Source organism: Plectropomus leopardus, chromosome 2 (genome assembly GCF_008729295.1).
Source record: "Plectropomus leopardus isolate mb chromosome 2, YSFRI_Pleo_2.0, whole genome shotgun sequence".
NCBI lineage: Eukaryota > Metazoa > Chordata > Actinopteri > Perciformes > Serranidae > Plectropomus > Plectropomus leopardus.
The window spans coordinates 16,960,017-16,982,871 of NC_056464.1; the positions used below are offsets into that span (position 1 = coordinate 16,960,017).

The 22,855-nt window shown below is 40.7% G+C and overlaps 3 protein-coding genes and 1 non-coding gene across 4 annotated transcripts; 2 read left to right on the plus strand and 2 right to left on the minus strand.

The window, feature by feature from the left end:
- Window positions 1–3,673: 3,673 nt before the first annotated feature.
- rpn1 (ribophorin I) lies at window positions 3,674–9,718 on the minus strand. The gene is made up of 10 exons (XM_042505001.1): window positions 9,371–9,718; window positions 8,259–8,323; window positions 6,846–7,152; window positions 6,542–6,751; window positions 6,257–6,449; window positions 5,941–6,040; window positions 5,689–5,827; window positions 5,162–5,281; window positions 4,752–4,997; window positions 3,674–4,667 (listed from the first exon to the last, which is right to left on the minus strand). The coding sequence occupies exons 1-10, from the start codon at window positions 9,608–9,610 to the stop codon at window positions 4,485–4,487; spliced, it is 1,803 nt and encodes a 600-aa protein (XP_042360935.1). The 5' UTR covers window positions 9,611–9,718; the 3' UTR covers window positions 3,674–4,484.
- A 341-nt stretch (window positions 9,719–10,059) lies between these two features.
- Window positions 10,060–10,132, plus strand: trnaf-gaa. Its single transcript has one exon. It is a non-coding gene; the product is annotated as a tRNA-Phe (tRNA).
- Window positions 10,133–11,376: 1,244 nt separating this feature from the next.
- On the plus strand, window positions 11,377–17,997 carry LOC121955052 (ras-related protein rab7). The gene is made up of 6 exons (XM_042502852.1): window positions 11,377–11,699; window positions 13,622–13,684; window positions 13,933–14,059; window positions 14,910–15,128; window positions 15,787–15,915; window positions 17,424–17,997. The coding sequence occupies exons 2-6, from the start codon at window positions 13,632–13,634 to the stop codon at window positions 17,517–17,519; spliced, it is 624 nt and encodes a 207-aa protein (XP_042358786.1). The 5' UTR covers window positions 11,377–11,699; window positions 13,622–13,631; the 3' UTR covers window positions 17,520–17,997.
- Window positions 17,998–18,288: 291 nt separating this feature from the next.
- On the minus strand, window positions 18,289–22,565 carry hmces (5-hydroxymethylcytosine binding, ES cell specific). The gene is made up of 7 exons (XM_042502840.1): window positions 22,437–22,565; window positions 22,082–22,301; window positions 21,467–21,610; window positions 21,131–21,355; window positions 20,664–20,812; window positions 20,388–20,580; window positions 18,289–19,394 (listed from the first exon to the last, which is right to left on the minus strand). The coding sequence occupies exons 2-7, from the start codon at window positions 22,268–22,270 to the stop codon at window positions 19,203–19,205; spliced, it is 1,092 nt and encodes a 363-aa protein (XP_042358774.1). The 5' UTR covers window positions 22,271–22,301; window positions 22,437–22,565; the 3' UTR covers window positions 18,289–19,202.
- Between the last annotated feature and the right edge of the window lie 290 nt (window positions 22,566–22,855).

The following is a 22,855-nucleotide window of genomic DNA, read 5'->3' on the forward strand; positions in this document are numbered from 1 at the left end:
TGGATCTTAAAAAGCTTTTCTTTTTACTTTTTGTCTGAGCCCATATTTATCTAATCTTTAAGATTTACGCTGTAAAATACTTTAAAGACACAACTTTAGAGTAAAACAAAGTATTTTGTTGAAAGTGAAGAATAGGACAAAAGAGTGCTGCAGAAATTACTCCTAAAACCCACAAATGAGTTAGCATTTTAGCACTCCCTGTTGCCTCACTTTGAAGTCAATGAGTTTTATTCATGGGTTTGGTAGGTTAGATGCCTGAAATAAAATCTGTGGTTAACTCAAGCTACTACATCAGTAACCCCGCTGGTGAACTTTGAAGCTTTTAGGTTTCTTTAAAAAAGCAGTTGCTAACAGTTGGCTAAATGAGACTACAGGACGTCATTATGCCAAACATGCTTTTACAGCCTTGTTGTGGGAGGGATGTTAAGTTGCTTTAGCTTAGTGTTAGCATTAGCTTTTTATTTCTGGGGATTGTACTTATGCTTCAAAAATCATAAAAGTTTTGTTCATTTGTGAGGATGATCTTGCGGAACAAAAATTCAAGTATTATAAACACCACAGAGCTTATTTTCTGCTGTAATCCAGAATCCAACAGAAAGATCCCATAGGCTTTTCTGACGAGGGAACCAGGGCGAAGCTAGCTTCCACATCGGCCCACAGAAGAAATACTCCTTAAAGATTATTACATGATTAATGAGAAAGAATGGCAAGTCAGAGAGGCATAACCTACTTTTCTTGCACTACAAAAAACAGTAAAATATATTGTGCCGTAGAAGTGAAGAACACACAAAACAGCATTTTGTAGAACTAAGAAACAGGTAAAACAAAACTGGAAGAATGAGATACCGTTTAGCTTAAGCTTATTTACTCACATTTTCTTGTTTCATGTAAATGAATAATACAATTTGATTTTTACAACTTACACATCTGTTACAAAGTATCGCAACGAGCCTTTAAACTTTAAACTCTTTTATCTGCTCAACTCTTTTTTTACTTCAGCGTTTCTTCTGTAGTTACTGCTGTCTATCTTTGTAAGGTCTTTGAAGAATTTTAAAGTAGTTTTATTTGTGTGATTAATTCATAGCAGTTAAAAGGAAAACCAAACAACCTATATTTTGATTGTATAAAATATAAAGAGGGATCAAATAATAGGGATTTGGCTGAGTAAATTGGGTGGTGACTGCTGGTAGAGGTGGTAGCCAACATTATAGAAAACGTGCAATAACATTTGTTTTATACAAAATGACAAGTGTAGACAATAAAAACACAGGGAAATCAATTCCAAACAAAATAGATGCCAGCGTTGTTCTGTCTTCCTAACCCTATCTGTATTCAAATTTTTCTTAGTTACATATTGGTCATCTGGGCTGACGTTACATTATACAGTCATGTTTTAAAATCATGTGTCAGGAGCCTCATCCTCAGCTCTGTCTCTGGTCTGCATCCATCAAGAATCTACTCTTTACCAACCTAAGAGATTTATGAAGCGCTTAGACAATAAACTTTATTTATATTTAGACTGTAAGTCAAAGCAGAAACGAAAGATTTCATCTTTAAATTAAGTCCAACAGTTTGATTCCTGTCCAAAAATCCTGGTGAAATTTTGTTTTCAAACTGCTGTGATATCATTATAAATCTCCATCACATTTCAAGGTCAACAATTCACTCGATAAAGCAACCCAAATTCCCAAATTGTAAATGCTTTTTCAGTCCCCCCCAAGAAATCCTTCAGTCACATCAGTCCAACATTCAGACTCACAGAGCGACCCGATAGCATCATTACAGAGCAGACATGAGCTCAGCGGTTTGTTTGACACAGTCTGTGGTGCTGAGGTGGACGTGTGCAAGCAGCAGCAGTCCGACCGCTGTGAGAATGAGACTCTGTGGCTCTCCGAACTCTCACCGCTCCAAATCTCCACTCAAGTACAAACACACAAACAAAAATGCTATTGTGTGGCCTCTCACCAGCACCGAACATCAGTGTTAACAGACATTGTCTTTTCTTTCCCCCTGCTGTGTATTTTCAGAATGATTATTGTATGGCACATACAATATGTTAACATTATCATTGTGAGGGGAGCGAGGCCTGTTATTATGGAGCAGGAAATGACCTGCCAGGACCTCTGGTGACCTCAGAGGGAAAGCGATGACCTTAGACTGACCCTTGTGTTTGTCCTGGGCTCAGTCTGTGATTCAGGCAGGTCGGCTGCTCTGCTCACTGGGGAGGAGAGGGTGATAGGTGGGGTTTCTCTAAAACAAGGAATGCAACAATGTGCTGGAAATTCCCTCTGAGGTGCCAGTTTTAAAGTGGGCATCAGCCGTAGTGCTCATATATAGCTGATTTTTATTTTGGGATGTTGAGATGACATAGTGTGTGTATCTATATGTCAGCAGTGTGGTTTTGTTGAATAGAAAAAAACTTCAGTATGGTTAAGTCATGGTTCTTGACACAAGTATGCCCTCTTTTGATTAACCCAGGGTACTACATTCCTCAGATGGACCGATACACCAGTCAATACCAGGAGTAACCTCAAACTCCACCTTCATTTGCCTGCTGTGTAACCTAAACTAGAATTACTGCTTCCCAGCTGTATGCCTATGCAAACCAGTCAAGTTGCAGTTGCAGTTTACATCCATGTTTGTCCAGACTTATATGTAGCCATGGCAGTTGACAGTGCCTAAAATATTGACGTTGCTGCAAAAATGCTTGCCTGGCAGCACAGGAGATCTATACAGTCACCACAGTTTCAAGGAGGACAGCCAAGACTAGTGTCACCAATTCAATTTATGACCAAAATTGATAAATGGCCAGAAAACTGTTTTTGCAGAACATTATGTCATGGAGAAGTTGACCTTTTAGATACAAAATATCATCACTTCATCATTTTTCCAATTTGGCATTAGTGTGAAATTTTGTCCTAATTACATATGAATTCTTGAGTTTTGGCCATAAACATGTTATGAGGCTACAGTAACCTTGACATTTGACCACCAAATTCTAATCAGTTCATCCACGAGTCAAAGTCAGTCAATAATAACTTTGATGCTGATGGTAAGATGGTGCCGAATTAGTTCAATGGAGTTGCTTACCAGACACATACGACAAAAAAGTTTCTAGCTTCCGGGTTTACTTCCATAGTATGCGGCCCAAAGAATATGCACTGGCCCTGCCAAGCTCATAGACTCCATATTGTCGTGACATCACAGATTTTTGAATCGCTTCTCCCAGCTTGAGGAAAGTTTTACAGATATAAAACATCATAGATCAAATATCATAATAGACAGTCATAATTAACCTTGAAGTGTGAGGTGTCCTGTCAGTTTTTACAATGGTGGTCTATGGGAAAAAATATTTTTTTTGGCTGCAGGGGTTTATTTTTACTGCAAGGGCCTGGTCCAAATGGATGTTTGTGCCTAATTTAAGGAAATTCCCTCAATGCCTTTTTTAGATATTGTGATCACAAGAATGAGACAGAAGTCAAGTCAAAGTGACCTTGAGCTATGACCATCAAAAACTAATCAGTTCATCAAGTTGGCGTTAAAGCCAAATTTGAAGAAATTCCATCAAGGCAATCTTGCATTCATCAGAATGGTGCAAACATACAGACTACCTGAAAATATAACGCCGCTGGTCACGGCTATCACCGATGTACAGGCATGAAAACATACTAGATGAGTTTCTCAAAACTTTATTTCAAATTTGACAGCTTTCCATATCATTGCCCATTTCACAAACATCTGTGTCCCATGTCTTTTCTCGCATACAACCTAATCTCATGTATTCACAAATCTCATGGTCAAAAAAACACCACTTAAAAACAAAAAAAAAATCATACAAAATGTAGAAAATATGACTGAGGAACATCAAAAACAAGCATTTGGGATGACACAAAATCAGAGCTTCAAATTTGTCCAAATATAAACATCAGTCAGGGGGCAAGTAGAAAAAAGTTGTAAGTGCAAAAGAGATGTGATTGGGAAAAGATCACCTTCATACTTAAGAGCTAAAGATGATTCAATCTTAGAATACAGTATATGTGAGTAAAGACATGAGACTGAGAACAATTGGGCCCTGTTGCTGTTAGATTCCCAAAAAAAGTCCCATTACCATACGTACTTAAAAGGGAGAAAAAACACAGTCCAGATTTGAACATAAAATGAAGCGTCAAGTCCGAGCAGTCAAAGTTTAAGTGTAGCTCAACAAACTCAAAAAACAGACAAACAAAAAACTCAACTTGTGATGAGGCTGCTGTAGAGCTGAGCGTGCAGTGACCTCAAGTTTATCACAAGGCACGAGTGTTTGGATAAACCCATCACTACCAGAAAATGACATGTTAATTGTCCACGTCTGGTGTCAAAGATGGTAAAAAAAATGTGTGAGCGTTTGTCACATTTCATTTAATTCTCATTCATACAAGTAGTTGGTTGTATGTTGCAGTGGGGGCGTTGTGTCTGTTTATGTATGCGAGCGCGGCAGGAGTAGTTTAGAGGGCATCCAGCAGACTGTCGATGCGGCTGACGAGCTCCTGTCTCTTGCCTGTCAGAGTCTTCTCACTCTCGATGTAAGCCTCCTTCTTGACCTTACCCGCCACCAGTCGCTCCGCCTCCTGGCAGGAGCGACACACCAGCTCCTTCACCTGCCCATCCAGCTTCTGCACCTCCCCAACCTGAGAGCACCGACAGGGGAGTCAACATCATTTTACTTCAAAATGATTTCGTTTTTACCATCCTCTCAAACACACGTCACGCACCTTATCAGCCAAGTCAGAGCCCTCAGCTTTGAGGCGGGCCTGCAGCGAGCTGATTTCATTGGTGAGAGTGCGGTGGTCGGCCTCCAGAGTCTTCCGCCCGCTGTTGAGCGCCCCTGTGTCACGGGACTGCTTGTAGCGGTTGACCACCTCATCCATGTGTCGGTACAGACCCAGACGTTTGTTGACCAGAGTCAGCACCTGCTCGGTGATGGAGGCCACCTTCATACGCACCTCAGCCGCAGGGTCCTGAAAAAAAAAATGACATCAACAAAGAATTTAAACTGTGAAGTGGCAAGAACTGAACAAAGATAGAAATATGCTGAATAACTGCCAAAAGAAGAGAACATAAGGATCAACAAGGCCATCAGAAACCAGGCTCCCTTTCTAGAAACACATGAATGCTGTCATACCTTTGTGATGGCAAAGTCCAGGCGGACATAGATGATGACAGTGAAGAAGAGGATGTAGAAGGCCCCTACAACCAAGAGAGGCTCCTGCAGCATCAGGATCTTGTTGAAGTTATAGTGAACCTGTAAATCATAATAGAAATATTAACTCTGATTTGAGCAGAATTTCATAGCTCGTCATAATTCACATCATTTGCGTCTTGGAACAGTTGGTTCTGTGAATTGTGTCATAGGAAAGACCAAACGATTTTTAAAAGTTCATACTGCTGGTACCACAAAGGAACTCAGCTCAGTCTGAGATATCTTGTGTGCAAGGTTTACAATCTGGCATGAAGGTGGAATAGAAAGTTTGACTGCTGTGGTGCACAATTACTTTAAAGCATCAAGAGTTTTTTTCTTGGCACTGTAATAGCAACATGTTATGTTTGTCAAAGCAATTTTCTACAAATCTGCTCGTAAAATAAAGCATAAACTACATGCGTTGGATAAAGAATGCCCAAATACCCATCCTTTTCCAAGGCTTATCTTACCACAACATCCTGAATGTGATGCTCCACCAGGTTGTTCTTGGTAGCAACCAGCACTGGTCGGCCAAAAGTATCCAGATATGTATAATGCAGCTGGTTTGGCATGCGATCAATTTTGTAAGGTGTGTCCAGGTGGATGTTTCTGATGGGACATGACATGGAAATATGAGATTTTAGGATCAAATACTGCAACAAAAAAATAAAATAAATCCACTCGACCTAACATGCTGTGGATTTTATCCTCACAACACTAACCTTGCCCCCTCTGGCAGGATGATTTTCACAGTGAGGAAGTCGATCACCTGATCATCATACACATGGTCAACTAGTCTCATCTTCAGTGCATACTGGTCACCTAGAAGATAAAGTAATGTGGCATATAAGCAGAGTACGCTGGAATTTTCCGAGTTTACATCATTATGACAGCAAGCATCTAACCATTAAGCAGTACTGTTTTTTCCCCCCAATAATCTGCGGGTACCTTTCCTCTCAGTTTGTAGTGGCCCTTCGGAGCATGGGTAAAAATCAATGTTTTCTTCTATCTTTGGCTTAGTTCTGGTTATCAACTCACCCAGGGTGTAGAGGTACTCATAGCTGGGCAGATTGTAGCCAATGATGTAGTGGGTCTTCCAGCCTCCAAACAAGGGGAAGCGAGGCCTGACCTCCACCTCCACAGAGTCATCCAGAACCTGCAGGTGGGAGGTGGAGATGTTGCCGATCTCATCTCTGTAGTAGACATCCTGGGCCGAGGCGGGAAGGATGGTCTGTTGAGGAGAAAGCATATTTTCATCATCATCATCATCACTTTACTAGTAAAAACAAGTCAGACGACAGTGGTTAATGTTCGATTCAGCACCTTGAAGGATTTGACAGATGAGATGCCGCTGTCTGACTGACGCTGATAATCGTAACGTGAAAAAGGCCCCTTCAGGTAGGCTCCTGTGTGCCTCAGGTCGATGGTTTCTTCCACAGCGATGTTCCCCCAGTGAGAGACCTCAATGGTCCGAATGATGCTGCTGATGGTGAGAAAGGGTGTGTTGTTTTCATAGTGGATCTTCATTGTATCCTGGACAGCAGAAAAAAAAATACAAAACACAGAATGTTTTAGCAACTTTCTTGCAGCTTCACTTGAAGTTTGTCAGATGTGGTCAGAGCCGTACCTCGCTGAACGGAGCCACGTCGCGGAAGGGTCCGTACTCAATGATCTCATCATTCTTGCTGGGGTTACCCAGCTTGGTGTAGCTCTCCACGGTCTTGGAGGCAAGGCGGACACGTGTGGTTTGGCTGCGGGTGGGGTACGGGGAGTAAAAGTAGTGGTTCCCCTGAAAGACCACCAGCTGACGCTCAGCCTGGGTGATTTGAGTGGGGAAGGGCTTCAGGACATGAGTTAATGTCATGTCCACCTTTGCTTTCAGCTGAGCACCTGCTGCCAGACTGGAGGGCAGCTTCACTTTGTAAAATTCCCCGCTGGGTGGAAACAGAGAGACAAAGAACAACATGGGTGAGATATGTTTTTACATTATTTACAGTTAGTGTTTTCATTTCTGGATTCTTTAAAGTACTCTTAAGAGAGGGAAGGGATTTATTATTTTACATTGTACATGGGAAATTCTGCCACATGGACGTGAATGATTAACAGAGATTAGGACTTCAGTCACATGACTTAGACCTGAGTCAGACTGGTGACAAATTTGTTGACTTCAGACTCAACAAAATCAAAAAAGACTTGCAACTTGACCTGAACTTTAACACCAGTGATGCATGACTACACTTGGACTTGAGCGTTTTGACTTAAAAATACTCGATCCCTCCCTTAAAGCCAATATGAGAACAGAAAAAGAACAGGACAGAAACTAAATTTGTTCTGCTGTGGCATGGATAGTGCTATATTTTATGAAAGTGCAAAAAAAAGGGGAGGCATGTCAGATATTTTTAAGCACTGGGGAGGGACTTCTGGTTTTTTATTTTGGCTTAGAGGAGGGGCACATCTACAATATATTTCAACATTACAATATTTATATATTTATATTTGTTTTACCACTGATTCTTGAAGAGAACAGCGTGTTGTCTTTAAAATTCGCCAAAATTACAACATTTGTCATAGCCTGAAACTGTGAAAACAGATAATAAATTTAAGACACCCACACTTCCCTCAGGGCACAAAAAAAACAGAACCAAATCTGAGCTTAAAATAGTGGGATTTGATCAGAATTATTTTATTCAATGTCATTTAAAAGTCTGACAAAATAAACCACATGCACAACATGAGTGAAAAACCCAGCCTTTTGTTCAACTCCAGAATTCAGTCTTCAACTTTTAATGTTAAAACATCAAAGGGTCAGTTTTTAAAACCTAATAACTAATTTATGGTAAAGCAAGGGTCATGTAGTTTCATGTAGTCACCCAGAGAGACTGAAGGGAAACATTTGTAGCTTTGAAGACAGTCAGAATAAAAATTAAAAAAACAAAACAATGAACGGTCCCTATAAAAATTGTGTTTTTTCCACCAGTTTAACTGTTTATACAGGCTCAAGCATACATTTAGATGACAAAGTAAGGGTCTAATCTTTTACCTCTGGCCCTGAATTGTTGTCTGTTCGAGTTCCAGTGTGCCATCCTCCTCCTCATCACCCTTCACCTGTGGAAACATGGTGGTTTGAGCATACTCTCTTTAAAAGAAAAACATTGTAAAGCAAATTACAGGACAATGGAGGGGCTTATAATGCAAAGGATAACAGTTGCTATAGCTTATTATTATGTCTAAAAAGAGCACTCTCACAGTTTCATACAACCATACATAATTTATTCATAAAATACCAGACAGGTCTCAGCTTCACCTTCCGCTTTACAAAGGAAAACATGGCCAGTATTCCTTCAGATACTGCAGCTTATAGATATGGAATTATAAAGTAATGTTATCAGGAGCTCATTATCTTTAGAAAATGTTTCAAAGAAATTGTCATTAAATCTATTTCATTATGTTTAATTATATAATTAATAATAAATATTGTCTGTTGTTTTCAAATTGAGGGGGGTCCGTTTTGTATGAGCCTTTGGCTTCTTGACCTCTCCTGACACATTTCTAGTTTTTATTTATCTGGATTTTATGCAGTTTTTTTAACTGTGTGCACATAAGCTTAACTCTCCAGTGTTGAGGGGGCAGGCCTGCGCAGTCACACACGGAAGTGAGCTGCCCAGCGCGTACGTGTCATTCAGCCACTGACAGAGCGTGCAGCGCTGCGGAAGTTAACAACTTGTTACCCACATCCTTTAGCAATCCCAATGAATTAATCTGATCTTTTCATTGCATATCTGCTCACAGCAAATAAGCTGATGCTATCACACTGCATTAAGCAATACAGCGTTAGACGTTAAAATAGTAGCCTCTATTGTCTTGGCTAACTGACTCTTTGACTCCCGAGCCTGCAGGACCACACTGACTCGCACAAGCCTAGCTAGTAGCTTTGACTTCATGCAATCAATGAATACACTGTAATCTTATATGGTAGCATGCTGTTGACCTGCACATCATTACGGATTTCAATTTAGAGTAACAAAACCTTTAAAAGCAACGGAATTTTGCAAAGCCAGTAAATGAATAGCCTTCAATGAAGTGGCTAACAGGCTAGGCTAGGTAGCCGGTTACAGGCAGAGGCGTTATTTAATTCACTGATGTTTGGCTCACCGAGGCTCCGATGTATGCCAGGTGCGGGGCCAGGTCAGCCTCTACCGCTAAGATGAAGCTCTGCACAGCAGAGGGTCCTTGGTTGGACAGCACGATCTCCGTGGTGATTTTGGCCAGATGAGTCCCCAGGTCCACTGTCCTCTTCACCTCCTCGTTCACCAAACCGTCCGCTGACACCTCCGAGCTCACCGCAGCCAGGAGGAGCAGGAGAGCGGCGAGAAGTGGCGTCTTTCGAATCATGGTTATAGACGAGCAGAGCTGAAATACCGGGATAAGAGCAGACAGATTGGGGGGAAATGTAGAGCAGCAAAGAAAGGCCGCCGCGCCGCTCTACATCAGAAAGGATGACGCTTCACTCGGTTCGACGTGATGACGTCACGGCGCGCTCTTTACAACGCGCTGTGTGTCGGAGGCGATCGTGAAAATCTGATTCAAACAGTAACTTGGGAGTCAGGATGGTCTTTTTAGAGGTTTTTGTAATACAACTCGTGAAACGTTATACGTATATATGTCGGTCCCTTTTCGACCCTCTAAACATGAAATATCTGTGGTAGTCACTTTTCCTGGCCCACTTAAGGACCGCGTGTCACTTTACCATCATTATAGCAATAATGCAGACTTTTGTATTTCCTAACGGACATGACCCTGTAAATATTTGGATTTTTGTGATATCGCGTGCTTCAGTGTACGCCGAAATAGCTCAGTTGGGAGAGCGTTAGACTGAAGATCTAAAGGTCCCTGGTTCGATCCCGGGTTTCGGCAGTGGATGGCAGCTTTTAATTACTTGTGTGCATAATTGTATTTGACGCCAATCGCGGCCCTCTACCCATGACCTGCTGTTCATACGTACATGTAAACCCCTACATTGTTGGTCAACAGAGCCAGACCACTTTCACACAGTTTGTAGAAATGCGCCAAGTAGGAATTACATAGGTGTACCTAATGTTTTTCATGAACAGATAACAAGCAAGAATTTAACTGTGTAAATCTTTTGTGGAAACACCAGTAATCAATTCAACCATGTCATCACAATATTGATAGTGAGGTATTTTGTCAAAAATACAGTGATATTTTATTTTCCTTATATTGCCCAGGCTTGATAGAAACCGTAACAGGGAGGCAGATAAACTATCAGCATGGAATTGCCTACATAAAATAAGAGAACAATCTAGTGTATGTGAAATTGAAACAACAAAGTCATCATCAAAGTCATCATCATATGTAACATATCGGCTGACATCAAGTACACACATGGTATAGTAAGCTGGCAAAGTGAGGACATTGATGCTGCTGATAGAGCTGCTGCAGACTCCTCACAATCATTATTACAGCACAAAGTCTGGCACCCACACACTGTAAGCCTGCTTAAAAGGACTGTATAAACGTCAAGGCCACTGCCTCTCATGAAATTAAATAACATCCCTGAATACATCAGTAAACTGGCTTTTCCTAATCCAGAAAAACAAAATTATATTCTCAAGTAGTTTGATGTTGAAGACATTAAGAAAATAAGGAAAGGATATATTTTGTTTCAACTTCCTCCTAAGATAAAATAGGTGAACTTCAAAATTTTAAATGAGATTTATCCAGCAAACACATTTTTAAAATTGAGATTTAATTTTGATGCAAATAACTATGCTTTTTCTGAAAGGGAAATTAAAAATGTGGAACATGTGATTAAAACTGTGATTCAGTGCAGTTCTTCTGGAGTGATATGCAGGGCTAGAGTCCAGGGTGATTGTGTTGTCACCTTTGACAGAAAAGACAGTGAAATTTGGTGTTGAAGTCAAGCATCCAGACTTTTCATGCATACATGTGACTAAACCCAGTCTGCACCAGTGGACGAGCGATTTAAAAGTCTCCAGGAAGTGATCTGTCATTAAATTTATACTCTATTACATTTGTGTTATTGTGACTTCTCAGGTTTCTGTGACACAAGGCGTGTCCAGCGCGTGACGTCAACCCTCGCGGACAGAGCTTGTTTTGGAGGAAGTGAACAGAGCTCGGTTAGCAGCTAGCACCTTAGCTTGACAAGAAAAGCAAGCGTCAACGGTAGCTGGGCGAAACAGACCATTGTACAAAACCCCTTCTGTTAACACGAAGGGAGAGATACATCGGCAGTGGCAGTGTCGATTTTGATAAGCAGAGTTAGCTGCGAGGCTAGCTGCTAGAGATTATTTAGCTGTCGACGCTGTAAACGTGTTGTTTTCCAGCGGCAGACGTTTATAGGAGCTGTTAGCCTGTTAGCTAGCCTGCGCGTTAGCTAACGCTTCAAACCGAGGCAGAAGAAGTCCACTTCTCACATTTATACCGCAGGATCATCGCACAGGTAGGTTTCTAATGACTATTGTTGTTAGTCTTACAAATGGTGTATATTAACGATATGGCTGTCGTTAATTAAGCTTCCCCTTTAATTAAGAAACCTTGCTTAGCTAACTAAACGTTAGCTTAAATTAAGAAGTGTCACTTATGTGGTAATTGTCAGTTGACACTGTATGTAAAACGTCTAGCTTTAGCCGTTTTTAAAGTTTTTATTAATAATAATGATCCCCAACCGTTAACAACCTTACTCTTCTTATTTTTTGCGTTTTCTTACCTAGCTATCTAACATTAGATGTTCAGCTGTAGTGCTTACTCTACCTTGCTAACCCTTTGCAAGTGTATTTGATGTCTTTATGCTTGTTAGGTAACACGATGACAGGTCTCTCTGCGCCAGTTTATGAAGTGGAAATATTTCCAACCAGATAGATTGACAGATTGGTCATAACTGCGGATTATACCAGTGTGTCTATTGTATGAAACCGCAGAATCTGCTGTGCTAATCATGCTTGCCAAGTCATGGTTCCGTTAGTCCTGTGTTTTAAAACCATGTGATCAGTCCCTGACACAGTGTCATGGGGTGCAGATTATGAGAGCCGCACCGATAGCTCTATGCTAGTTTTGGCTCATAATTGTACTGATGTGAATTCAAACCGTGGGTTCTCGTACACATTAGTGGCTTTATATGTTAAATGGTATGTGTAAGAAACATATAGTTGCTTATCATTTTTATCAATAGTGCTTTCTCTGAGGTCTAACCTGAGTGAAATTATTTAAAGCCCATAGGTGATAGAGTTTGGACTTTGGTCATTACAGCTGTTTGAGGTGGTTTGTTATTACAAAGTGCTCTCGGTCAAAGTCAGAAATGCTTAGTGATGTCTTGAGCACGGGCAAATATGAGAATGTCCGTGGATATATGTACAGTCTGTACTTTCAGTTGATCCAAATCTATTTAACAAAAATATGGCTGAAATTTCAGATGTTTTCATTAATGAAAAAGACAAATTTCTGCATGACATCTTGTAAAAACACATGGAAAAGTGAGGAGATTAAAGATGTTGATTGGGGTTCTTTCATCCAGGAATTAGTCAGAATTTAACAAATCATATGTTGAAGCTGTTTATTTTTAGTATTTCTAAAATCTGTTTCAGGATTGGATAAAGTACCTGAATGCCTTACTTGACTACTTACCAAAAGTACATGAACTGGCTGGTCTGAGCTGAAGTTGGTATGTTGGTAATGACAGAAGTGCATACCTACCTGTTGGCTAGGACGGGAACGCTGCTCTCAGTTTGGAAGTCATCATTGTACAGTACAGTATAGATATGAAATGATTAATACAATTAATGACTCCCATCTGTATAAGTAACTGGGCATGTGTCCCATTTTTGCTTTCAATTGCAATTTAAAGCTTTATAAAGGTACACAAATTTTACCTGGGGAATGACACCACATTGTTTTTAATGGATTGCCAGCAGTATAAATAACAAAAAATCAGTGTAACAAAACAACCAACTGTGATGTGACACAAATAGTATATGTCATCTCCGCTCAACAGCCACAGCACTTCATTGTTCAACATGTTTTGGTGAAGAAAAAAAATAGCAGAATGTTTGTTTATTTAATTGTTTTTGTGTCTCTTGTTACAACGCTGTGCAGCATAGTGTTTTACCACAATCACTGTATTTTTCTTTGTTGATGTGGTGAAGGAAACAGAAGTATTGGAGATACTGCACTCGGCCTGATTCCTAGAACTGGTCCATTTCTTTGGAATGTATTTCTAGACGCACACGGCCCTGATCATCTTTCAGTTATCCCTGTTGGCCCATATCAAAAGGGGCATCACTAGTGCATGGCTCTATTTATCTTGTGTTGCTCTGCTTGTTTTAGGAGTTTTCTTCTCCCCTCTAATCTTTTTTTTTGTCTTTCCAGCTGTGGCACAATGACTTCAAGGAAGAAAGTACTACTCAAAGTCATCATCCTTGGAGACTCTGGGTGAGTGATGTTGAGCCATTGCCTTTAAGTTAAAGGGGTGGGGAACATTAAGGAGCAATGTCTGATATTTAATTGTAAAGAAAACATAATTGTGCTATTTAATCTAATCTTATGATAATGTGCTCATTCTGATTCAGCAAAAAGGAACTTAATACCAGTGATCAGTTGATCACAATGATTTTTTTCTGTTTTGTTTCTGCCCATCGTGTTGTCTAAATGTTGTCCTGTGATTACATTGTTCCTCCTAGAGTTGGGAAGACCTCGTTGATGAACCAGTATGTGAATAAGAAGTTCAGTAACCAGTACAAAGCCACAATAGGTGCTGATTTCCTGACGAAAGAAGTCATGGTGGATGACAGACTTGTCACAATGCAGGTACTGAGGAAATTATGTAAGAGTGCCACACCAGCTTATCTGTCATTGAGACATTATTCTCCTTTTTTTAACCCCCCACACTTTCTGTTACATTTCTGTAAAAGCAATTTATATATCCATTAAGGAAACACATTCAGGCTTTAACTTTAGATGTATATTGTCAAAACACCAATCAATAAAACAGTAGTATTTGATACACTGTAAAGATGAATTATGAATATTTTTGAAAGGATTTTATTTATTCTTAAATTTTGGGATAATCTAATTACATTTGCAGACTTGTCTCTCGTCTCTTGAGGATGGCAAGTCTGTGATGCATTTACATCCACGATATTCACTTCCTAATGTAAATGCTTGGTTAGGAGTTTGTAGGTTAAAATTAGAATTAGGTTTAACTTGATTACCATGTCTGAATATCTGCTCAGTTTGCCTTTTTTTTAATTTGGGATTTATTTCCCTCCAGTGTTGTTATTCTAAAAATGCATGACAGAGACAGTATAAACAGAATACAAAGCAGCATTTTTTCTACATGCAAACAGCAATGCGGCTTATGATGCAGGTTTAATAAAGAATTTTAAAAGGCAAACAACACCACTCTGTCGATGGTAAACACAGACACCAATTAAGTCCCTTAATTTTCTTAGAAGTTAATTGTATGGTACCACAAATAACTTAAATAACTTCAGACTTCACTCTGGCTTCCAAACTAATAGTGCTAAGTAGTCAGGCAGATCTGGTTAATGTGACCCATGTAAACACTGCTGTCCAACTATTACCTTAATCTCTTTATTCACAGTAATCTGATTATTTTGTGCATGTAAACACAGCATGTCTTCTTTAATGCATGCAGATTTGGGACACAGCAGGTCAGGAGAGGTTCCAGTCTTTAGGTGTAGCATTCTACCGTGGAGCAGACTGCTGCGTCCTGGTGTTTGACGTGACAGCGCCCAACACTTTCAAGACTCTGGACAGCTGGAGAGATGAGTTCTTGATCCAGGCCAGCCCTCGGGACCCGGAGAATTTCCCCTTTGTGGTGCTGGGCAACAAGATCGACTTGGAGAACAGACAGGTGGGTCCAGATAATCACATTTATGTTTGCGAGGGCTGATGTTATTTGCACCACTTTGTTGTTTTTTTCAAGGAAATGTACAGTTGTGGTTTGTAATTTTTGAGATCCTAAAATTTTGTCTATTAAAGATTAAGGGAGGGGCTCTATGCAAAATTCAGAGTATATGAGTTGTCTGGACATTGTTCTCAACATGGAGGTGGCTGGGCTGGCAGCTAATGGTGCTAACTCACTAAACAGTGTTAAACAACAGCAACAGTGCTGACAGAGCTAACAGTGTTTCACTGGGGGAAGTACAGGAATGGTACTACGCTTCCAAGACACTGCCGTCCAAATACCAGCATTAACCATCATATGGACATAGTGAAAAGCAGTGCCACTGAGCTAGCTAGTGGGATACAAACATGCATTAACATACACAGGCAGCCAGATCAGTTTGCTGCAACAAACCATAGAGAAGCTCAGATTACAACACACAGGGGGAGTGCGACTTCATTCTCTGCTCAGGACGCCATTACTCCCCTATACACAATAAATAGGGGTTTGCTGCTATATTAAAGCTCTAAGTGTCACATACAGAACCTTTAAAAATAACTGGGATTAAACAGTCACTCTTGTGTATGATGTTTCTTAGTATAACATCAGCTCCTTTGTGTTACAGGTATCAACCAAGCGAGCGCAGGCTTGGTGTCAAAGCAAGAACAACATCCCATATTTCGAAACCAGCGCCAAGGAAGCGATCAATGTGGAGCAGGCCTTCCAGACTATTGCACGCAATGCCCTAAAACAGGTAAGGAAGGCCAGCAAGAAACCATATTTAATGCTGAGATGTAACACAGGCTGTCAGTAGGTCCTTAAGATGTCTAAAATTAAATTAAATTAAATTAAATAAATATTAGGCCTCAAAGGTCATTAAATGGGCTCAATATAGAAATTGTGAGGTCTTAATTGCCACAAATATAAAATTCCTATATTGTACAAATCTGATTTCCATGTATTTTTTATTATAGAGCGCATATAGGTGCTATATAAATACTGTGAAAGAATCAAAACCCTGAATTCACAGAGAAATGCGGCCAACCCACATTCAGAAACAGTTGCTTTGACAAGCCACCAGAACTTCCTTGAAGTTTTGTTGTCAAAAATACATGATTTAAAGGTACATAGTGCCGCTACAATGCCTTTACAGTCATTTGCAGAATGCAGCGACGGTGCAAAGACGACAAGCGCAGATCATGGATGTATTAAGAAAACCTGGATACAGCATGGAGGCTGAACCCCGTTCACTCCTATGAGAGCTGCTCAGTGGTGCATAAAGCAAAAAGCGCTCTGTTTCTGCAGTATGACAGTATCTGGATCTGTCGCATTACTGGGCCCATAGAGCATGCGCAATAGAGACTTCCACCACCAGTTAGCTTGAATTGTGATGAGATAATTGAATCTCGCAGCTCTTTTAGACTTTCCAAATGTAATTAAACTAAATGGATTAAATCTTGATAGTGAAATGAGTCGTTTCATAGAGGTTTTGACGTGCACAAAAATTTCTCCACTGATTTACAGACGTCTCTTTCCCGAAGTAAGTCAATGGGGAGAAGTCTTTCTTGGCCTCACGGCCACACACAGACCAAGGCGGTGTAATTCCACTTTTGGCCAAGCCCCCACTTGGCGTAGATGTGAAAACCCCAAAAACACTTATCAATCAGAGGAGACTGGGCTTTTTCGGGATGGGGCCTTAAAGAGACAGGCAGACAGTATGACGAAAGTGATGTGAATTTTAGGCTTTTTTAAAATTAAAGCATTTAAACATGGTCTAGTAGAAACCCTAAATAATACAAGTATAAAGTATGAAGCATGAAGTAAAAGTATGAACCTGAAAATGAGCAGAATATGAGATCTTCAGTTTTTCTATCTAATTTCTGTTTGTCAAAAGGAGTCAAGCTTTTCTGCATCAAAATCCACATTTCTGATGCTACAAATCCTCAAAGCCATTGCTCACAATACTGTCTTTTTACTTTAACCTGCTACCTACCTGCTGGCAAGACATAGATTAATCTAACTCACTCTAATAACCATATTCCTTCATAAAAGCTCTACCACTTCATGGGACCATATACAGTACTTTCCTTTATACTGACCTGTAATGCTTATATAGGAAAAAGATCATATATCCAAAAATCAGTCTTAAAGTTGGCTTGTAAGGTTTTAAAAAGCATTAATTTTAAGTGTCTGATACCTGTAGACACTATCATTTTTCAGCACCTGCTTCTGTGAAGACGTAATTATATTGTCTGATTTCAGGAGACCGAAGTGGAGCTGTACAATGAGTTCCCTGAGCCGATAAAGCTGGACAGGAACGAGCGAGCCAAGCCGTCAGCAGAGACCTGCAGCTGCTGAGGACTCTGAAGATCTTCGAGGGGTCGTCGGTGCCCTCACTACCCTGTCTTGCCTTGTCTATATATCCCTTTTCCCATGGCCCACTGTGTTAATCCCCGATGCCCAACATACAAGCAGCATCTCACTCATTGAGTATACTACTACACACACAAACATGCTGCACTCACCTCCTTATGTATACAAAACACACATTTTCTATAAAAATATGAGTCTCCTAGCCCAAAGAACACCTTAAGGAAACATTATGGAATTTACTTGTACGATGCTTATTACTTCCCAGTGTTTCTCTATGTACTTTTTCATTGCGGTGGTGGTTCGGGCTAACCTCATTATCAGTTCCATATACATCGCTGCTTTGACACCCAATTTTGGTTCTAACTGCTTTTATTTGTATACTTTAAGCGGTAAATCGAAGCATTATCTCTACATGTTTGTGTTGATAAGTAAAGTTAGTAAACTAATGTTTTTGTTTTGTTTTTTTTAAATCAAAGTTTCTTAAGCGGTGGTGGTTTTCTTACTTTCACGGCCCGCCACTGCTGCATGAATAGGGGAAACACTGCTCCCCAGATTTTACTCATTTGTGTTGTGGTTTAAAATTAATTTCACTCAAAAAACAATTGTTACCATGATTTTACTTTACCTCATGCAATCTTAAAAACAAAAGAAGTAGAAACCCAAAGTAGTGAAGGATCAGAATGTGTGAAGGTGCATGTGGGTCACATTAAAATGCTGCCTGCAGAATTGAAAATCCAGTTCCATGACGAGTTCATCAGACTAGTACGCATTTTTTGTTTTTTTTTCCTTTTTGCACTTTGCCATCATCTACAATTACTGAAGACATGTTCACACATCTCATTTAGGAGCCACAGTAAATGCAATTGTAGCTCAGGTTGAGGACATCGTGTGAATCCAGACTTGGCTCCTTGATGTAAGCGCGGTCCCTAACACACTATATGCTGTGAAATTAAGGTTCATCTCATAATCAGTCACTCGTGGAACTACATTTGACGTGAGAATGAACCAAATCGAGACAGCATGGAGGGGAGAGATTTTTCTCAAGTATAAATATCACTCATAGCTGAGTACTATTAGCTAGTACGTTTCTTTTTACTTTCGACTATTGCATTACTTTGTATATTTGCAAACCTCTCAATCATTGTATGGGGAAGACAAAAAGTTGTGTTGTAAATCTCCATATCCGACTCTGCCAGTTGCTCATGTTGGCAAACAATTTAAGTGCTTGACATTTCTTTTAACCGATCAGATCTTTAACTGTCTGTTCGTATTATGTTTAAACTTTGAAATGCATTATAGATTACAAAATAGCATACATACTGTAACTTTGAAAGAAGAAAAAAATGTGGGGGGGGGGGGGGTATTGGCATTCATCATTATTATATTATTAATATGATAAATGCATAGCATCTACATTGTTTCAAAATGTCTTTGCGTTTCGAGTAATAAGGGTAATAAAAATCTTGAATAAAGCATGCAGTGGTTATTTCAAACATTTATTGGGAACATTTTGGTAGGAAATAGTATCTGTGTGGCATTTTTTTATACATTTAAAACAGTTAAAAACTAAGCTAAATCATAAGTTTTTCTCACACTTGTTAATATACAGTGGTAAACTGGCCTATGGTCTTTTAAATACTGCAGAGTTTTCAGTCCTGGTTCATTTCTTCATGTGGTTCTTGGTTTCTTCTTGGCTCCCTGAAGCCACTGCTGAAGTGCCCCTGGAGACTTTCTCTGAGCCTTGGCTTTGCTTTCGTCGTCTTCTTTGCTCTCACATGCGTTGGGCTTCTTCCTCTTTGAAGGTGCACTGTTTGTCAGCCAGCTCATCATCATCTTACTGCTGCCTGTGGGCTTGGGCTCCTAGAGGTCAAGGGTCAGATTTGTCAGCTTGAAGCGATATTTTACTGATTTTCAACCAACTCTGTATCAAAACTGTGAGGGCGGTATGTGTAGATTAACTGTTGTAAACTCTAACCAGTGCCTGGTTATCCTTCCTCCCATCACAGCGAAACTCCTCCAAGTGACATAATGTATGTCACTCGCAGAGATTCACTAGCTCTTGGGGCTGTTGCTTGAACTAAAGACTGTACTTCCCCATTTTAGTGTTGCCCGCCAACCGCTTCCAACCCCGCTGCCACCACCACGTACTCAAAGAGTATTCAGCCAATCAAGAGCAAACACCCGCCCCTCTCTCTGCCTCTCAAACTCAGGCTAAAATCAGATCAAGCGATAACACTATGCAGTGCGGATGGAATAGAAACCAAGATTCAGTCACTGATTTGCCTTTTTCTCGCCTTATGTTAGGCACTGCGTTTTTCTTGCCTAAAGTCTTTTCAGAAACATATTTTTAACACTCTGTTACACCGTAATAGCAAAGGTTTGTGAAGAGGAAATGGGCACCTCACTGCTTCTCACAGCCAGACAAACCTGAGATCAAACAGGAAAAATAAGCAGCGCTGATCGAATATAAACCAAGATTCAGTCACTGAGTTGCCTATTTCTCGCCTCAAATGTTTTCAGAAACATATTTTAGCTTACTGTCTGACTGGAATATGAGATCTGGTCAGCTGCCAGTTGTTTCACATGGACCATATCACAAAATGTCAGACACATAGCATCCTGATAGTTGTAGGTTTTCTACCTCTTGAGAAAAAGCACCTTTTTTCTCTGTTTTCTCTGGTCATGTAGTACCAATTTCAAAAGGTATTTGTGTCTTTCTACTGCACTGACAGCCTAGTTTTATGTGAGGGCCTTCTTAATATCGGTGGCATACTTGTTTAAATCTCTCTACATGCAAATTGCTATTTTTTTTCCCCAACCACAGTGAGTAAAACACCAGAGTAATTTTGATACCTTTTTGCTGTTAAGATCCACCGGCTGAAGACACTCTGGAGAGTTGTTGCGAGAGTTGTTTACTAGTGAAGAGACGGGATGAAAAGTCAAAGTGTTTTTAGACTGGAGCAGCTTCAAGGCATCTAGAGACTTCACCTCCCCAAAATCCAGCCATCTTCTCACTTCCTCGGCTCCATCCAGAATCGCTGGCATCCTAAAACACAACCACATGGTGATTTAGAAAACTGTACAGACCCAGGTGAAGAAAGAGTGTTTTCCCCATTAATGGCCCTTTACCTGTCATGGATGCTTTCCAGATTTGGGGAGGCTTTCACAGTGATTACACTGTACGTGTAATGAGGTTCTCCACCACCTGGAGGTGTCCAGCAGTCAAACAGTCCAGCCATAGTCAGCAACTTCCATCCAGTCCACTCACCTTCTCCACCCTGACGGACACACAGCGTGGAGCAGAGGGGCATGTCAATAGTGTTTATTAAATTGTGAAAGTTAGCAGATTATATGAAAAAATGTGGTAGATTTTGTTGGCATGGTTGTATTTTGTTTCACACTGCCTGGCACCAGCATCAAAACCAAATCCTGAAGCACCTGGTGGACACATGCACATTTTTGCTTTGGCTCCTCTCCCATACAGGATATTTTCAGCCATAGTTAATATCCGCCACAGCTGCATTCTCTCTACTTTTGTTCTGGATGAAAGCAATTGTGCATGGTGCTTATACTGCTTTAGAGAACCCAATATGAACCTCTGTCAAGTCAGGGGAGGCCTCCTCTGGAGGGCACGCTGTCTCTGAGTTGTCCTTATTGCGAGCTGAGGTCGTGGGGTCATCCGGATCCTCTGTTTTCTCCTGGCTGGTTCCCTGAGTCTGAGGGAAGTATATGAAGAAAGGCTGCTTGTGTTTTTCCTGCCTCTTCCACTCATAAAATCCATCAGCGAGGATGACGCAGCGCTGCCCTTTTATCAGGGGGTCCTTTGGGGGGAGATGACAAAGTGATCAGACACTTTGGTGTGCAAACGCGCATCACAGAAACATAAACCAAGGAAGGACGATTAGCTAAGTGGAGCTCAAAACTGTATGTACCTTGTATGACTTCTTCTCCAAGATGTTCTCACTGCGGCAGTTGCTGGTGTTGTAATGCATCTTGCTGGGGTCTTTCTCCCTGAACCAGGCAGGTACCAGGCCCCAACGCATGGAGGCCAACACGCACTCATCAACAGGGGCATCCTAAAGAGACACAAGGAGTGAACACCTTGATTACTTTTATTGGCTTACAAGGTTCAACACTGTTCGGACTGTGGCATAACACATTTATATAAGAGATTATAAATCTGAGGTTGATTCTTTTAGCTCCTATTTGTAGTGTTGCATGGGATTTCACTGTAAATCTGACATTTTTTTAAAAACAGACTAGCTCTATTTTGATACTGTTTTATGCACTCTGACATGCTATTCATACTAAAAGTGCAAAATCCCAGTGTGATTCACCTTATTTTATTGTGACGTAGCAAATGTTTTGGGGGTTGGGGTGGGGGAGCAAACGGCAGCCTATCAGGTGCCACATTTGGCCCGCGGACCTTAACTTGACTATCACTGCTGTAAACGGTTATGCGTAATAAAATGTGCCTGTTGACGTTATAAAGCAACATTTTGACAAAATCCCAACCTATCACGTTAACCTGTTTCTGGGGTCCTTACCTTATCAAAGTGTCTCTGCGACAGCAGGACGGGGCTCGTGGACTGTGGGGTCTTGTTGTAGGAGGGTCGGTATTTGTCCGCATCTCCATCCCTCCAGCGGGGCTGCCTCCGCTGCCCGCCTCGGTTTCTGTACGAGCAGGCTCGGCTCACCTCGTCAGGAGCAAGAGTGCACGCAGTTCTTCCACACATTTTACGGTGAAAACGGAAACTTTTCAGCCACCTGAGAAAGAAGTTTAGCACACGTTAAGCTAATGCTGTGTAAGTTATCCGGTGTTAGCACAGTAGCTAGTTATGAAATAAGACACTCCTGTGTCACTGGCTCTAAGTGAACCGTTTAAAACGTTGCTCAGCTTACCTTTTCAAGCGTTGTGATATTTGTGTATCGTAAAGTTGACCTTTCAGCTCTGTGTATTACGTTATGACAGTGTGTGTGTGTGTGTGTCTGTGTGTGTGCAGAGTGCAGCCTGTGTTTTGCATGCAGGGATTTGCCTGGACAGAGACAGGCGTCACCGCGCACGTGACCCTTTGACGCAGACCCGCCCCTCTACAGCCAAGATGGCGACCGAACAGAGAGGGAGAGAAACGGTGTGTTAATTAAGGAAGTCTATGGTGAGTATTCACCATAAAAACAAAAAGAACAAAAGTCAATGGCAAATGCAGACTATGTTCGAGATTTTCATTCTTTTCAAAAATGTATTTCATAATTCAAAAATATGTAAAAAAAAAAAAAAAAAAATAAAATAAATTGACCAACAAATATAGCTATAAAATGTT

What these genes read in the sequence shown, in the direction of transcription:
- rpn1 (XM_042505001.1), bottom strand. Translation starts at nt 9,610, where the DNA reads ATGATTCGAAAGACGCCACTTCTCGCCGCTCTCCTGCTCCTCCTGGCT. An exon ending in CATCTGTCAAATCCTTCAAG is followed by an intron (nt 6,450 to 6,541) that starts GTGCTGAATCGA and finishes TCTCCTCAACAG; the next exon opens with ACCATCCTTCCCGCCTCGGC. An exon ending in GCTCTGACTTGGCTGATAAG is followed by an intron (nt 4,668 to 4,751) that starts GTGCGTGACGTG and finishes CGGTGCTCTCAG; the next exon opens with GTTGGGGAGGTGCAGAAGCT.
- LOC121955052 (XM_042502852.1), top strand. Translation starts at nt 13,632, where the DNA reads ATGACTTCAAGGAAGAAAGTACTACTCAAAGTCATCATCCTTGGAGAC. An exon ending in ATCATCCTTGGAGACTCTGG is followed by an intron (nt 13,685 to 13,932) that starts GTGAGTGATGTT and finishes TGTTCCTCCTAG; the next exon opens with AGTTGGGAAGACCTCGTTGA. An exon ending in TCGACTTGGAGAACAGACAG is followed by an intron (nt 15,129 to 15,786) that starts GTGGGTCCAGAT and finishes TTTGTGTTACAG; the next exon opens with GTATCAACCAAGCGAGCGCA.
- hmces (XM_042502840.1), bottom strand. Translation starts at nt 22,270, where the DNA reads ATGTGTGGAAGAACTGCGTGCACTCTTGCTCCTGACGAGGTGAGCCGA. An exon ending in TGGAGAAGAAGTCATACAAG is followed by an intron (nt 21,356 to 21,466) that starts GTACATACAGTT and finishes CTCCCCCCAAAG; the next exon opens with GACCCCCTGATAAAAGGGCA. An exon ending in CTGGAAAGCATCCATGACAG is followed by an intron (nt 20,581 to 20,663) that starts GTAAAGGGCCAT and finishes GTTGTGTTTTAG; the next exon opens with GATGCCAGCGATTCTGGATG.